Source organism: Pleurodeles waltl, chromosome 1_1, assembly GCF_031143425.1.
Source record: "Pleurodeles waltl isolate 20211129_DDA chromosome 1_1, aPleWal1.hap1.20221129, whole genome shotgun sequence".
Lineage (NCBI taxonomy): Eukaryota > Metazoa > Chordata > Amphibia > Caudata > Salamandridae > Pleurodeles > Pleurodeles waltl.
The window spans coordinates 149,041,481-149,058,347 of NC_090436.1; the positions used below are offsets into that span (position 1 = coordinate 149,041,481).

Sequence of the window (16,867 nt, forward strand, 5' to 3'; positions counted from 1 at the left end):
GTGCACAGACTTGCGTTATTTCAACCCTCAAACTGATGGAACTGCACTGACCTGGTCAGCGTCTGCTGCCCTCCCCAGCTACTCTGGCTGCTGCTGCCTCTGCCTCTTGCCTGGGATGAACTGAGAGTCTCCTGACTCTCAGTTCGAGGCCCTCCTCCACCTGCAGGCTCGTCCCTGTGCCTCATCCCTGGTGGTTCAGTGACCATGACTAGTAAGTATTTTCCTTTTCTTTTCTCTGTCACTCTTTCATTTTCTGCCTTTTTCTTCTATCATCCCTTGTTGTTCCCTAGTGCTTTTTCCTTTCTTACCTCTTCCTCTGCTCCCCCACGAAGCACCTTTCCCGCCCTCCCACCTCCCAGCTGACTGCTGCCCCTACCCCGTCCCCTATTTAATGGCGGCCGCAGCGCTGTGAGAGGGCAACTGCACGGACCTCCTGGTCAGCATCTGCTGCCCAACCCAGCTCCTGCTGCTGCCTCTACCTCTTGCCTGGGACAAACTGAGAGTCTCCTGACTCTCAGTTCGAGGCCCTCCTCCACCCACAGGCTCATTCCTTCTTCATGGTGGCCGTGCCACTGGTGTGACAGTCTGCGCCCGGACCACGCACCGCTCCAGGAACCCTGGATCAAGGTTAAACCACTCCCTGGACTGCCTCCGTTATGACTCTGAGACCCTCCTCCACCTCAACACTGGACGTCTCAACAATTGCTGCATCATCCACGGACCTTTCAGGTGCAGGAACTGCAACTTCAGTGCCAACCTCAACAAACCGAAGGTACTCTCCGTACACAAAGATACCAACAACATCCACAACTCCATCAACTGCCTGCTCCTGAACATCCTCTCCCTCCACAGACACGCCACTGTACTCTGGGACCTGATCGACACCACCCGACCGGACATCACCGTCCTCACCGAGACCTGGACCAACCCCACCTCGGGTCCAGACATCGCCATCGCCATTCCTGACTGTTACAGCATCCTAAGGAGGGACCGGCCCTCCCGCCCAGGTGGAGGATTCGCACCAACAAACCAGGAGGAGTTATCACCATAATACACAAAAACACCATCAAAATTTCCACCAACAACACCCTAGACAACGCAAAACATCTACACTTTCAAATACACATCAATGCCAACACCACCCTTCGAGGAACCCTCATCTACAGACCACTAGGTCCCCGCCCCCCCTCATTCTGTGACACCATCGCCGATACCATCAGCTCCCACGCCCTCACCTCCACAAACTACATACTCCTTGGTGACCTCAACTTTCACCTGGAAAACACCCACGACTGCAACTCCACAGCCCTGCTGGACAACCTCACGAACCTCGGCCTTAAGCAACTGGTCACCTCATCCACCCACCGAGCGGGACACATGCTAGATGCCATCTTCACCTCCAGCAGCCACATCACCTTCACTCACACCCCCGAACTCCACTGGACTGACCACCACTGCATCCACTTCTCCTTCATGAAACCCACCACCTACACCCTACTGCAAGTGGAACAAGATCTCCAAAGAACACCTGATGTCCAACCTCGCACAAGCTCCACTACCCATCACCAATGACCCCAACACCGCCGCCCACATCCTCACACGATGGCTAGAAACCTGCGCAGACTCCCTCGCCCCTTTGAAAACAAACAACACCCTCACCATCAAGACCGCCCCCCCTGGTTCATCACAGAACTCCAGTCTTCCAAACGAGAATGCCGAAAAATTGAGAAAGCCTGGCACCAAGAATCCTCAATGAGCAACTTCTCCGCCCTCAAAACAGCCATGCGCAAACACCACCAACTCATCCGGACCACCAAATGGTCCTTCAACAAAGAACGCATAGACAACAACACACACAACAGCAAGGAACTCTTTGCCATCATCAAAGAACTCAACAAACCCAAATCCTGCACCATCGACCCTCCACACTCCCAAGACCTCTGCAACTCCCTCTCTAACTACTTCCACCGCAAAATCCCGGACATACACGACAGCTTCACATCATCCGCACCCACCATCACCACCGACACAACCAAACACAACACCCTGCCGCACCAACCGACTGAGCACCTGGACCCCCACCAACGACGAAGAAATCTGCAAAACCATGAACTCCATCCACTCAGGCTCCCCAACAGACCCTTGCCCCCACCACATTTTCAACAAGGCCAGCCAAATCATCTCTCCCCAGCTCCGCGCCGTCATCAACAGTTTCTTCAACACCGCAACCTTCCCAGATATTTGGAAGCACGCCGAAGTCAACGCTCTTCTCAAAAAACCCAAAGCAGACCCTGAAGACCTCACAAACTACTGACCCATTTCTCTTCTCCCCTTCCCCGCAAAGGTCGCTGAGAAGATAGTAAACGCACAACGGTCTCGCTTCCTAGAAGAAAACAACATGCTTGACTCCTTCCAGTCTGGATTCCGCAAGAACCACAGCACTGAGACCGCCCTAATCGCCTGCACAGACGACATCAGGACCAGAGTGGACAAGGGCGAGACCGTCGCCCTCATCCTCCTAGACCTCTCTGCAGCTTTTGACACTGTATGCTCCCAAACCCTCCGCGCACGCCTTTTCGATACCGTAATTCACCACAAGGCCCTAGACTGGCTCACCTCCTTAGTCTCCGAAAGAACCCAAAGAGTTTGCCTCCCTCCTTTCCAGTCAACAGCCAGCAAGATCATCTGTGGGGTCCCCCAAGGATCCTCCCTCAGCCCCACCCTCTTCAACATCTACATGGCTCCTCTCGCCAACATCCTCCGCCCTCACGGCATCACCATCATCTCATACGTTGACGACACCCAGCTCATCTCCCTCACCAGGAACCCAGCCACCGCCAAGTTTAACCTGCACGCCGGACTCCTCGACATCGCCAAATGGATGACAACAAGCCACCTCAAATTGAACTCAAACAAAACCGAGATTATCATCTTCGGCCCCCACAAGACCACATGGAACCACTCCTGGTGGCCCACCGCCCTCGGAGCACCCCCAACACCCACCACCCACACACGCAACCTTGGCATCGTACTGGACTCGTGCTCTCTCCATGACCCAGCAAATCAACACCATATCATCCTTCTGCTTCAACACCCTCCGCATGCTATGCAAGATTTTCAAATGGATTCCTTTAGAAACCAGAACAACAGTCAACCACGTCCTCATTAGCAGCAGACTGGACTACGGCAACGCTCTCTATGCAGGGACCACAGCCAAGCTTCAAAGAAAATTCCAGCGAATCCAGAACGCAGCCGCACGTCTCATCCTCAACCTCCCTCGCCATGAACACATATCCACTCGCCTCAGATCCCAACACTGGTTGCCCATCAATAAAAGGATAATTTTCAAAGTCCTCGTCCACGCTCACAAAGCCCTCCACGACAATGAACGAGTAAACTTCCACATACCAACTCGACAGCTCCGCTTCGCCGACCTAGCCTTTGCTACAGTCCCCCGCATCCAACGCACCACCTCCGGCGGCATATCCTTCTCCCACCCCGCCGCCAAGCCCTGAAACTCGCTCCCCATCAACCTACGAAAGACCCAGGACCTCCTAACCTTCAGAAAGCACCTATAAAAGGCTTTTGAAGCAGTAACCGCCCCCCCCCCCCCCCAAGAGACTTGAGACCCTAACGTGTGAGTAGTGCGCTTAAGAAATTATTTGATTGATTGATTAATTGATCGTACACAGGTCCTCACTACGTGTCAAGGCCATCAAAGAAGATCACTACAACTTCACTTCCTGGTCCACTCCCACCACAACTTCTCCATCCGTGGCACCCAGGTGTACAGGCCACCCGGCCCCCGCCCAGATTTCATAGATGATGTCGTAGACATCGCTACTCACCAGGCCCTGGCCTCAGTCGACTACCTCCTTCTCGGCGACCTGAACTTCCACCTCAAGGACTGCACTGACCCATACACCACCTCTCTACTCGACAACCTCGCCACCCTCTGCCTCAGACAGCTGGTCTTCACACCCACACAACACAGGACACACACACAGGTCCCCATCTTCACCTCAAGTGACTGGATCACCATCAAGACCATCTTCACCCCAGACTGGACTGACCACCGCTGCGTACACTTCACAATCACCGCACCCAGCAGCCGCACCCACACCCCCAGGACCCTCCACAGGAAATGGAACAAAATCACCAACGAGCAACCCACCTTATTGCTAGCCAAATCCCTCCCCCCTCTGAGGACGCCAACACAGCAGAGCACAATCTCAACTCATGGATCACCAAATGCGCCGACACTCTAGCCCCTCCGGCTGACATCGGCCAAATGCACTCATAAGAAGGCCAGCTGGTTCACCACTGAACTGCAAGAATCAAAGCGTGCTCGCAGACTTTTAGAGGAAAAAATGAAAGAGCAGCCAATCCAGCAAAGACCTTGCCTCATTCAGAGCCGCAGCCGCCGCCCAGCGACAAACAATCAAGAAGGCAAAGAGGGACGCACTCCGGGAGTGCATCAACTCCTCTGCACGCAACTCGAAGGAACTCTTCTCTGTCATCGAGTTCAGATTTCCCCCATCCCCCCCTGAAGCCACCAGCATCCCCCTGTCACAGGATCTCTGTGACAAACTTGCCTCCTTTTTCCACTACAAGATCCAGGACATCTTTGACAGCTTCCTGGCACAGGTACCTGCAACTGACCTACCCCCTCCCTCCAACCCCCCTCCCCAGAACCCGCCCAGACCATCCATGACTGGTCCACGCTCACCACAGAAGAAACAGTCAACATCATGAACAGCACCCACTCCGGAGCCCCCTCGGACCCTTGCACCACATATACATCAGAGCCAGTGCATCCATCACCCCTGAGCTTCGTAACACAATCGGCTGCTCCATCAGCACGGACACCTTCCCTGAGGATTGGGAACATGCCCAAATACACCCTCTCTTGAATAAACCTTCGGCCGACCCATCAGAACTAAAGAAGTTATGGCCCATCTCGCTGCTACCCTACCCCGCCAAATTACTAGAGAAAGCAATCAAAGCCCAACTACGGAATTTCATTGAGGCCAACAACTCCCTGGACAGCTCCCAGTCTGGCTTCTGCAGCAATCACAGCACAGAGACAGCACTCCAGGCAGCCACGACGACATCCGATTTACTCCTAGACCACACCTCCGCGATCGTACTCCTCTGCCTCTCAGTAGCACTCTGCGCACCAGACTCCAGGAATCCGTGGAAGAGCCCTAGAATGGATCCACTCCTTCCTCTCCGGGAGGATGCAGAGGGTCATACTCCCGCCCTACACCTCCAGACCCATAGGAGTCAACTGCGGAGTCCCCCAAGGATCCTTGCCGAGTCCCACAGTGTTCAACATATACATGGCCCCTCTTGCCATCGTCGAAGCCACGGTATGAACATCGTGTCATATGCTGATGGGACACAACTCATTTCCCTCACCGAAGACCTGGGCACAGCCAAAAGGAACTTTCATGCAGAAATGGAAGCTGTCGCCCCCTGGATGAGAGAAAGCTGCCTCAAGCTCAACTCTGACAAAACAGAGCTCATCATCTTCGGGGAAACACCACCCCAGCTTGTGATGACTCCTGGTGGCCCTCATCCCCCAGCACTCCCCCCTTGCACCGACCGAGCATGCCCACAACTCGGGAATCATCCTCTCTCCTCCCTATCCATGACCTGCCATGTAAACTCTGTTGCCTCCTCCTGCTGGCACACACTCCGCAAACTACGGAAGATCTTCAGATGGATCTCAGCAGACTGTCGCAAGACAGACACCCACGCCTTAGTCACAAGCAAGCCCGACTACGGCAACGCCCTCTACGCCAGCATCTCAATTAGGAACATAAAAAAGCTTCAGCTCATCCAGAACACTGTCGCCAGACTCATTCTGGCCCTCCCTCGATGAGAACACATCTCCCAACACTTGAGGATCCTCTACTGGCTACCGGTCGAAAAACGAATCATCTTCAAGCTTTTCACCTACACATACAAGGCCATACACAACAGAGGACCAGCCTGCCTGAACCACTGTGTCTCCTTCCACACCCCCACCAGATCCCTCCGCTCCGCCCATATGGCCGTGGCCACCGTCCCTCGCATCTGCAAAACCACCACTGGAGAACAATCTTTTACCTACACTGCAGCGGAGAGCAGGAACAACCTCCCCCTGCACCTCAAAGCCGTCGATCACTATCTTCAGGAAGAACCTCAAGACACGGCTCCTCGGATGAGGCCCCTCCCCTCCAGCGCATTGAGACCCTCAATGGGTGAGTAGCAGCGCTTTACAAATACTGATTGATTGATACCCAATATGTAGATTTGCGGAATCAGACACTTGCTCGAACCCAAACCCTGATTATAATATGAGCTCTGGCATAACCGGAGAGGCTATTGACTGGCCTATGATATAATGAGAATGCTGCCATATTTGTCAGCTCACAGCATGGCTCCTGAAGGGACAAGTTTTTTTGTTGTTGTTTTTTAAAATATTTTATAAAACAAATGGATTTGTGACGCATTCTGTTCCTTGCACAAGTACGTATTAAAAAAAATATATATAATCCACACCCCTGACCATATGAATCACTATTTTCCTCTCTGAAACATGGCTTCTCATTTAGCTTTTTTGTCACTCCATTCACTCTACCTGGTGGTTACATAACTCACCCTTTCTCTGCACTGTCCATTTCCTTTCTACGGCTCTCACCAGTTGTTTATTCAGTAAATCCGTAAACATCCTAAATATGTTTCTGCTGCGCATACGTCTCTGATTTACCTGTCTTTTCAACCAATTACTATTACAAGAGTACTCTAAATGCCCTACTGAAGAAGTTTTGCGATGCAAACTTTGCCGTTTTTTTGCCCGTGCTCTATCCGTTGATAGTTTTTGTTGTACAAGATTTTTGCTGCCTGAAAGTATGGAATGTCTTGAAAATATGAATGTAACTCTTCTTGCCACTTCTAGCAAGCCATTTGGTAGATTTGTTATGCCATGTGTTCTAAACTACTTCTTACACTAAACTTTATTTTTCTGTTTTTACCAAGGTTGCAAAATTAAAGCACTAAGAGCAAAGACAAATACTTACATCAAGACACCTGTTCGTGGAGAAGAACCTATTTTTGTTGTCACTGGTAGAAAAGAGGATGTGGCCATGGCTAAAAGGGAAATCCTTTCAGCTGCTGAACACTTTTCCATGATAAGAGCCTCTCGCAACAAAAACGGGCCTGTTCTTGCCGGCAGTGCCCCTTCGACTACCAACCTGCCAGGTCAGACCACTGTACAAGTTCGAGTACCGTATCGTGTTGTTGGACTTGTAGTTGGCCCTAAGGGGGCAACAATTAAAAGAATCCAGCAGCAGACCCATACCTATATAGTAACTCCAAGCCGGGACAAGGAGCCAGTCTTCGAAGTGACAGGAATGCCTGAAAATGTAGATCGGGCACGTGAGGAAATTGAAATGCATATTGCTATGCGCACTGGCAACTACATTGAGCGCACCGAAGAAAATGATTTCCATTATAATGGTACAGATGTAAGTTTTGAATCGGGAAATTTTGCATCTGCTTGGATTCCCTCAAATGCAACTGCTCCAGTCCGCACTAGAATGATTTCCAGTTACCGAAACGACAGTTCCAGCTCTCTCGGCAGTGGATCTACAGATTCCTTTTTTGGAAGCAATAGATTATCAGACTTCAGTCCAACAAGCCCATTTAACGCAGGAACCTTCTGGTTTGGAGAAACACTCCACTCTGTGGGCTCAGAAGATCTTGTGGCTGGTTCTCCACCGACCTTTGATTCCTTACCACCACCTCAGACTTTCTGGGCATCGTTTGAATCAACAAATACCCTTGCAGGTTATAACGGAGATACAGCAGCTAATATCAAAAATCAGCGTGCAGAAAGCCTGTCACCTACGTTTGCAGAAGGCCTTGAGCAGTCTCTTACTCTGAGGGTAGGTAGTAATCCACGCAATGTGCATAGCCAGGCTGGCCTTCCAATATACATCCCTGCGTTTTCCAATAGTTCAAACAGCTATTCTTCTTCCAATGGAGGATCTTCATCTAACGGCGGATCTACATCCAGTTCACCTCCAGAATCGAGAAGGAAGCACGACTGCGTAATATGTTTTGAGAAAGATGTCATTGCCGCCCTTGTTCCATGTGGCCATAACCTTTTCTGCATGGAATGTGCTAACAAAATATGTGAAAAAGAAATGCCATTGTGTCCTGTTTGCCAGGCATCAGTTACTCAGGCAATTCAAATCCTTTCCTAAATTTAACTCAAATGGTACCGTTTAATGGTCTTCCTAGTAGTTTCTCCTCACTGTTATTGAGCTTTCTTAAAATTAGGCCGTAGTTGGGTATCTTCTTTTTTTTTTTTTTCTTTTTTTTTTTTAACGCTGCTACATTAACACTAATTGCAGACTAGTCTGATACATTTAGCAAACCGATGTATCTGCAATACATTTTAATGATGGGACAGGCAAGGAGAAAAAATATTGTGATAACATTGGATGTATATGAAGTTAAGATGTAAGGAAACTTTATTGAACAATTGTGATTATGGTTTGTTGACCATTGGCCTTAAAATTTTGTAAGATAAGATAATGTATTGTGAACGGTTTTGGGCCCCGATGGATTTACCACAACATGCTTTTATTAAGTATTTTAATTTGCACCAACTTTGGCCTAATTCTGTTGCGTTGCAAGTAACATTTTAACAATTAGTTTATTTATCAGTTTAAATAGTATAGTCTGCCATTTCATATTAGCTGTAATTCATTTGGGATAAAACACTTATTAAATTGATATTCCTTTTTCATAATTTGCTTGCAGATTATGTGTTCAGAGAACAGAGCCGATCACCTCATTCATACCAATGCAGGCTGTGCTCTTCCCATTTCAATGATTTCTTTCATTTGCATATAAATTGACTAATAGTGAGGATGCAAACATTCCATTCATTAGTCTAATCAAGTAATTATAAAATTGCGTTTTTAGATAGAACATGGTGTTACGTTTTTAGTTTGGAACACATTTTCCTATGTTTTCGTAATCACAGGGAAAAGTGATGCCCATTGTCTCTTAAAATATTGAAACATGGCAGCTGTTGAGAGGCATGTCATCAACTGATTGTTTCCAAATGATATTTTCTCTCCAAAGGATCAGTACAACTGTATTTGTTACTAACTCCTTTTGTATTCTGTTCACAATTCAACCTATGGATAACTTTCTACTTATTATTCATAGGGTCCCAAATCTATGTTGGCACAGCTTAGATGCCCCGCTGGAATTTTGTACTAATTATTTTTAAAGCGTTATTTTCCCATGGCAAAATAAATACTTTTCTCCGTGTAACACATTTAAAGAAATGTCTATTGAAATAGTAAAATATAGAGAATTTTTATTTTTTATTTCCACTTGAAAAGTTACATTTCGTAAAAAAAAAAAGTTTACAAATGACGGTTTTTATTTTGACGTTGCCTGGATGGCACAGTATGATGTAATGCAGAACTTTATTGCTACTTGCTTGTAGATTAGTTAAATGTCAGTATTAAGACCTAATTTTATGCTGCCGTATTGTAGGTATGAACGAATGTTCACCATGCATGTATTTTGTATTGTATATGCATTGTACACTGCAACTAATAAGCCAAGGAATCAACATACATTAGATGCGTGTACCGTATTTCAATAATCCACAACTGCGAATGACAAACTATCAGTATAGTGTAGAATTTACTAATTTTACAACTTATTTGTTTTGTATATGTAGGGAGGTTATATGGATTATAAATTCAATTTGAGTAAAGTTCAAAACGATATATTTTATGATAAAGGGCCTTTAACGTATGATGGCCAAAGCACTGATATTATATATTTGCTGTAAAGAGAATTATAAGAGTTTTATTTTTCTGATATTAAAAGTTACTTAATAAAGTCGTTTCCATTAATTTACCATGCCTAGATTTATTTATCCATTTCTTTGAATTTTCAGAAAGTTCGTTGGTTTTATTTTTTTTCACCCATTGATTTCCCCAAGATGTGGTATTTGTCAAGCACTTTTACTGATTTTCGTTTGAGGAGAACATACAGTAAAGACCAGCTAAAGAAATAGAGTAACTAACAAACCTGTTGCAGATATCTCACCTTCAAACAATCCATTAAATCAGTGTTATCACATGCAACTGTGAGCGTAAACTTACCAGAAGTCATTATATTTTGAACATCGTATCCTCTACACTATGACCAAAGTGAATGCCTTATAGCCCTAGTGCTTCTAGGCTCTCTAGATGTGCTTCAAAGCCCTGTGCTATCAGCTAGTATGTCCGCTGTCGATTATACCAGTTCCCCTTCTAGCAGTTCATACAGTCTTCTGTTGGGACTGAATCAAGCCTATTATTATTTTGCAAATAGATGATACTATTTTAGTTATAGTTGAAAGCATATTTAGCAACTGTCACTGCTATTTATCTTTGCTTAAGTTGTCAACAAATAGCTACAAAAAATGCAATTTACTTCAGGACTTCTTTCCTACAGGTTCGTAAAAAAGGACATTCACATTTATTTGTGAAGGATGGCAGTGACCAGCTCAAGTTTATATTCGGGTTCCCAGTCAGACTACCACCCCTTTTAATGTGAAATGTTGCCTACATTATAAACCTACATGTTTTTAACAGTCCGTATGCCTTAAACACCTTTTTTTGCAGTTTTTAAATACTCCGCGATTTCTGCCAAAATGCATTGGAGCACTTTACATGAACAGAAGTTACATTACCCAAGATCAGATTCATATTTTTATCTTAGCCACGCGAAGAAGTTAAATGATTTGCCCAAAATCCGCAGGATTGTAAACCGACGCTGGGATTTAAACCTGGTTTTCCAGTTCTAAAGTCGGCAGTTCTAGCCCTAACGCCAGTTCCTCTCCCTACCTGCCAAAGTGCTTCTAAAGGAAACCTGGTAAGTTGTCTTAGACATTTTCTTTTCGCTTTAGTTAACTCGTATGCCGCCCCCCCCAACCCCCCCAAAGGCATTCACGGGTCAGATATTTTCCTTCTCTCATGTAACATGCTTGGCATACACGACACCCTACTACCACCAGAGGTTAGGTTTACGACTGACCATCTTTGGGTTCCTTCAATCAGGGACTCCAGAACTCTTGTCCTTGATCTCCTAGATGCCCTAAAAGTTATTAGCAAAAAGTACAACACAGTGTTTGTGTTTTTTGATTTATTTGATGCTACATTGGTGGTTATAACATGCGAGAGTCGTGTCTCATAACGGCTTGTATAACATGCATGCAACCTTTTAGACGGTGCATCTTCCTACAGCTCTTAAGCAGCTACTTTAAAACATGAGCCTTGTGAGCCTTTTTGCAGACGACCTCAAGAGAACCAGGGTACTACCGTATCATATACACCAGTCTTCTTAAGCCCAGAGCTGAAAATGGAATGGTCTGCTAGATTAAATGCAATAGACTTATCAAATTAATGCCTACTAAATAGGTAATCCATGATGTTCCTACCTTCAATCAAAGGCAATGCTGAAGCAGTATGTGTCCGTGCGGGGTCGGAAGCCTTGTTGCCATGTATATTAAAATCTTAGTATCATCGAAGTAAGTAGCTAACTGCTTTGTAATAGTTTGCTTAGAATATGTAGTAAGGTGATTGGCCTATAATTCTCCTTGGCTATGCTATTAAAGTGGGGTTTCTTGAGTAACGATGTGACAGTTTCCACTTTTAGTATTGTGCCCACTGTTAGAGAGATCTCTACGCCAGGGCTAAATTGCAGGAGCAAGTAATTAAAAAAGCACAATAGTACGTATGTCATTGTAGGAATCGGATGCAATAGAGGATTGAAACTTGCTAACCACCTCTCTTCTGCCAAACAAATCTGCAAGTGATATGTATGAAGTTCCACCCCTCACTGATAATTCAGTATATGCACAGAGTAGTAGGTATTTTATAGTAGATGGTTATTTATTATACACTTTTCCTGTGCAAATCTCGTGCAATAGGATGGTTGTATATATTATGCACAACTCGGCAATTACTATTCAAATTAGCGGAAAGAAGGCGCCAGTCTTATGTCGTCACATATCCCTATCCTACTAGTCTAAAAAAGACTACCCACGTTGTAAGCAGCCACCTAATGGCAATTTCATATTGGTTCTGGAAAATATGCCAAGTTCTATAAATCATCCTAGTGTACCTTTCTGTGCTATCATGCCTGAAGTTGGTACTTCATCATTTTTTCAGTAGGTGGTCAGTATCTAATCCTGCCTGAAAATAAGTGTTTTATATACATTTCTTATAGAAGGTATTCTGTGGAGCGAGGAGGGTTTGGATCATGCTCTGACCCTGTTTAATTACACAGGCTATTTGAGCCGTGTTTCTTGTTCATCTAACTGCTATTTTTACCCTTGTGTATCATACAACGTCATCTTTCCTTGTAGCCACATCTTAAGTGTCACGTTTATAAACAGTCCATGCATCAGAGAAGACAAATGTTCCTTTTCTGCACACATTTTACCCTTATAAAAACATTAAAACCTGCTTTCTTTACCCTGCACTACCACTGCACACCATTTGTTTTGCACAAATAGTTACCATGGTATCTTCCAACCAGGCCTGTATCTTACGTAACATGCATATAGGAGCCGTGCTATACCTGTACATCTTGTTAACATATCACAAGGAGCTCTACTGGCTCCAGACGTGAAAGAGGGGAAAAGGAAAGAGGATGGGGAAAGGGGTTTGACCCCGGCCTGACTCGCAAGAAAAACAAGTCTTTAGGACACCAAGGTTGTCGGCATTTGACAGACCTCTTAAAATTGGGCAGCTCAGGCTGGTCTACTGAAGCAACAGCAGGGTAATAGAAGAACAAACAGTAATACAAGTTAGTTGAAGAGAGGCCGTGTGTTAAGCAGGCAGATTCACCACTTAGCTCACCCATACTTGTAGTTGTCTTGAGAAAACTGTCTCTGCTGAGGTGCGGAGAGGATTTGAAGGCAGTATGCCCACCTTGCTGAACTTAATGTGCTTGCTGTGAATGGAAGAGATTACAGCAGCCAGTGCCATAGTAGTCTCCACAGCCATTTACATTATGATTTAAACCACCCCGTAAGCTACCACCAAAACCACTTATTTCTTCAGTAAAGGTTTGAATGGTTCCCAGTGGCAGCAAATAACCTTGTAGAACTATGGAAACAATGCTTAAATAGGTCTGGATTGAATGATGGTATGCAGATTGGCATATTCAAATGTGCATAGCCTATCCAAAAGGAGATGCTGGGCCATTGTGTTGAACACTGCAGAGATGTCCAACATAAGCAAACAGCAGCTGGCCTCTTTAGTCAACGAGTGGTGAGGATCATTCTAAAAACAAACCAGGTCTCCATCTGAGGTTTGGGTCTGAAAGCAAACCGTATATGAGAGGCAGCAGTTGCAGACATTTCCTAAATTGCAAATGTTTAAATTACAGCGGGAGTGATAAAGGCAAAGTATTTCAGATTTTTTCAGCTACAGTTTAAAAAAAAACAACAATCTGTCCCCACACCTAGTTCCCATACCTAGTTCTTGGAATACTTTACATGGGAGTTCTTGGAAGATTAAGCAAGAAGAAATGAGATTAACGCTGAGCTCTGTTCGGGGCATCGAAAGTACATTTATGAACCAAATAGTTTGACGGTCCCGTCTTTTGAATAATTACCGTAAATGTAACTATCGCACTATATTTCACTGAACGCCAGTGTAAGTGACCTAGGATGATTGTAACACGCCTTGTAGTGGCATTTGAAACCAACTGAGATTGGTAGAGATGATGAATCGGAAATGCTAGATTCCATAACGCAGCCTGGATTGGATCAGCAGGTTTAACACTGTAACATCAAAATAGAGGAGTTATTAAAGGCAGTACACATTGCAACATTTTTACCTGAATAGAGCAAGTTTTAGAGACATTAACTTACATTTTCATTTAAGTCGGGTTTTCATCGATCTCTGTTACGAACTGAGGAAGACTTAATTGGACAACTGTCAATTGTCACAGGCCAAACGAAAATTAAACCAAGCCGCCAACTTCCAACTGTTGGGTCAGATCGTGGGCCGCAGTTGGTGCATATTACACATAAATAGCTAAGGAAGGTATACAAATAGGATAATAACAACCAGTCAAAGGGAAATTAGACTGCAAAGTGTTTGATAGCATAACTACACAGACCCCGTCTTACTTTCACAATTTCATCAGTGAAGTAGTTTAAATCGTAATAAAGATGAGCCAGCTTGTCCTAAGTGTGGATGATATATTGTTGCCTTTTAAAATAGTGGCACTAGTGTTTTGTTCGCCCCTGGGACTGTTCTTTGCTAAATCTTTAGAAGATTGTATTTCTGATGGATACTTCTAACAGTAAATTTCTTCACCTTTAGAATATTCTGCAAGCATCAGGTGGGATCCAGAAACGTTTCAGCAGTATTTGTGTGTGCTACTAGTTTGCCCATGTGGCTCTGTTCTGGCTGACACACAGGCTCCCAAGAATCCTCTTCCAGCCCATACACGTTTCAGGATACAAGAATGCACAAATTAGAGTTCTTACGCGTGGACTCCAGAATTTTACAGACCTCAAACTTCCATTTTTCCTGGACTAGGCTGGGAGCTGGACATGTTTTCATGTGTGATGTAGCCGGTTTTAGAAGTGTGGTGTGAAATACAGGATGAATCTTCAAATGGTTGGGAAATTGTAGTTCCAAAGTTACTGGGTTGATCTGTCAACTTTTACAGTATAGGGACCAATGAACTGTGGATGAAACAGTGATTTTGTTTTATACAGTTAGGGCCTGATTAAGAGTTTGGTGGTCGAAAAAACCCGACCGCCAGACCCGTGGTGAGGAGACTGCAGTTGAGGTGACGGTCTCCCCACCAGCCCTATTATGACTTTCCCACTGGGCAGACAGACTGGAACCAAGGTTCATAATTGAGCCGGCAACAAAGCTGCCGCACGAAGGGTGCACCTACACCGTAGAAATGCGCACTGTCTGCAGAAAAGATAGTGCGCATTTTAAGGGTGCTGGGAAGGGGGCACCCCTGCACTGCCCATGCCATGGGCAGTGCAAGGGCCCACTTATGGCCCCCTGCACTTGTTCTCCACCAGCCTTTTCATGCCAGAGACTTAACCTTAAACTAAAGAGTAACTTTAGAAAAAATTACATTGCCTTACTATTTGTAAAAAATTGCCCTCACCATTCGAATAGACTTTATTACCTATTATAAATTGTAATTTCATTATTTTTCTAGCTGGTCCCATTTCCAAGATACTGTATTAGTATTGTTATTTGTACTCTGATTTTCTACATAGGACAGCTAGGCCTTCCACAGTGAAAATCGCCTTTAGAGCCTTATCACAGAAGGGAGATGGTAACATGAGCTTTCTAAATGTTTGACTTTTAAGTACCATGCAGCCTACCTTGTGGGCAGCAAGATTTACTTCGGGGTGATAAAATAGTATTTCAAAGGGAGGTTTCTGTCTGTCACAAAGTGTTTATTTTAACAGAGCGCAGTGCATGTTTCATACTGTTACAGTCAAGCTACGGTGGTAGGCCTGTAACCATGCTTACACTGCAAGTATAGTGAATGGCACAATAGATGTTGCAGTCCACTAGTAGTATTTAATTTCCAGGCCCTGTGGTACATTTTGTACAATATACTACAGACTTGTGTGTGAGTTAAATATGCCAAGTAAGACTATGCCAATTCGACCAGGTTTAAAGGGGGAGGCACAGCGTTAGAAGAGGTAAAGTGCATAGAGTTCTAAAGCCACACAGAAAATGTGTTTTTCCTACAAAGAACATCCAATCACTCCGTTACAGGGCCGGCAAAATCTTGGCCAGTGTAAGTATTTCAAATTTTGATTTTGCCCTTCCACATGCATAAGGAAATAGCAAGATTAGCAACCCTGTCCTGTTTCAAAGTCCAGATGCTTCTCAATGGCTTCTTAAAACTTGCAGCACTTGCAACAGAATGGGCATGTGTTGATTTGAGATTCACTCTGATAAGGGGGCAGGGGGAAGATTCAGTGGAATGGAAACAAGAGGTTGTTCATAGCCTTGCTGAGCAATTTGAAGGACCCATCTGTCAAAGGTGATGGATCACCAGCCTGGGAGAGAGTATTGGAATGTACTAATTTTATTGGCTTCATATCACAACTGAAACAATCATTAACAAAACTCAGGGGTGCATGGCCTGCGTTCAAGTGCAGTGCAACATACAAGGTATCAATACATTTCACCTATGCAAAATACAGTACCTGGTCCAATGACAGGTGATTACATATAACTGGGAAAACAGGCCCCTATACACCTGGTTTTGCGATCAGTCCATGGGTCCCTTAAATCTAGTCCAAGGGCCCCAAATTGGCTCATATCTGCGGGCCCCCCAACACACTAAGCACCCATTTTTCTATTGCTGCATAATTGTCCATGGCCAGGACCAATTCTCTCCAGTGCCTGGACAGGTCTCGCTTGGACATCAAACTAGCTGTGGCAATAAGGACTCGCATGGCTTGTGTTTCCCCAAGTGTATCCATAATCCTCAGCAGTATAACCGTGGGGTCCAGAGCCAATGACAAACCCACCACCAGCCAAACCCGCTCATTAACCTCCCTCCAATATTTTTGTGCTTCTGGGCAGGACCACAGTACGTGATAGATGGAGCCCGGGGTGCAGCGGCAGTGCAGACACGCCAACCCCATGCCCCACAGACAGCCGGGGAATAGTAAATCGTATGGTCGTCCTTGGGGTCTGCTGGAGACCAGTGTGTTCACAACCCAAGATTTATATAACTGCTTAATACCACCCCTACCCAGCTTGTCTGTTACCAATGCACATTCTTG

At 45.4% G+C, this 16,867-nt stretch overlaps 1 protein-coding gene across 1 annotated transcript in view; it reads left to right on the forward strand.

Annotated features, from left to right (window-relative positions):
- Nucleotides 1–9,939, forward strand: part of MEX3C (mex-3 RNA binding family member C) — a 47,153-nt gene extending 37,214 nt beyond the window's left edge. Inside the window, exon 2 of the mRNA XM_069219397.1 lies at nucleotides 7,027–9,939. Coding sequence (XP_069075498.1) covers nucleotides 7,027–8,255 — 1,229 coding nt within the window. The 3' untranslated portion in view covers nucleotides 8,256–9,939. The remainder of the gene's footprint in view (nucleotides 1–7,026) is intronic.
- Nucleotides 9,940–16,867: the final 6,928 nt, after the last annotated feature.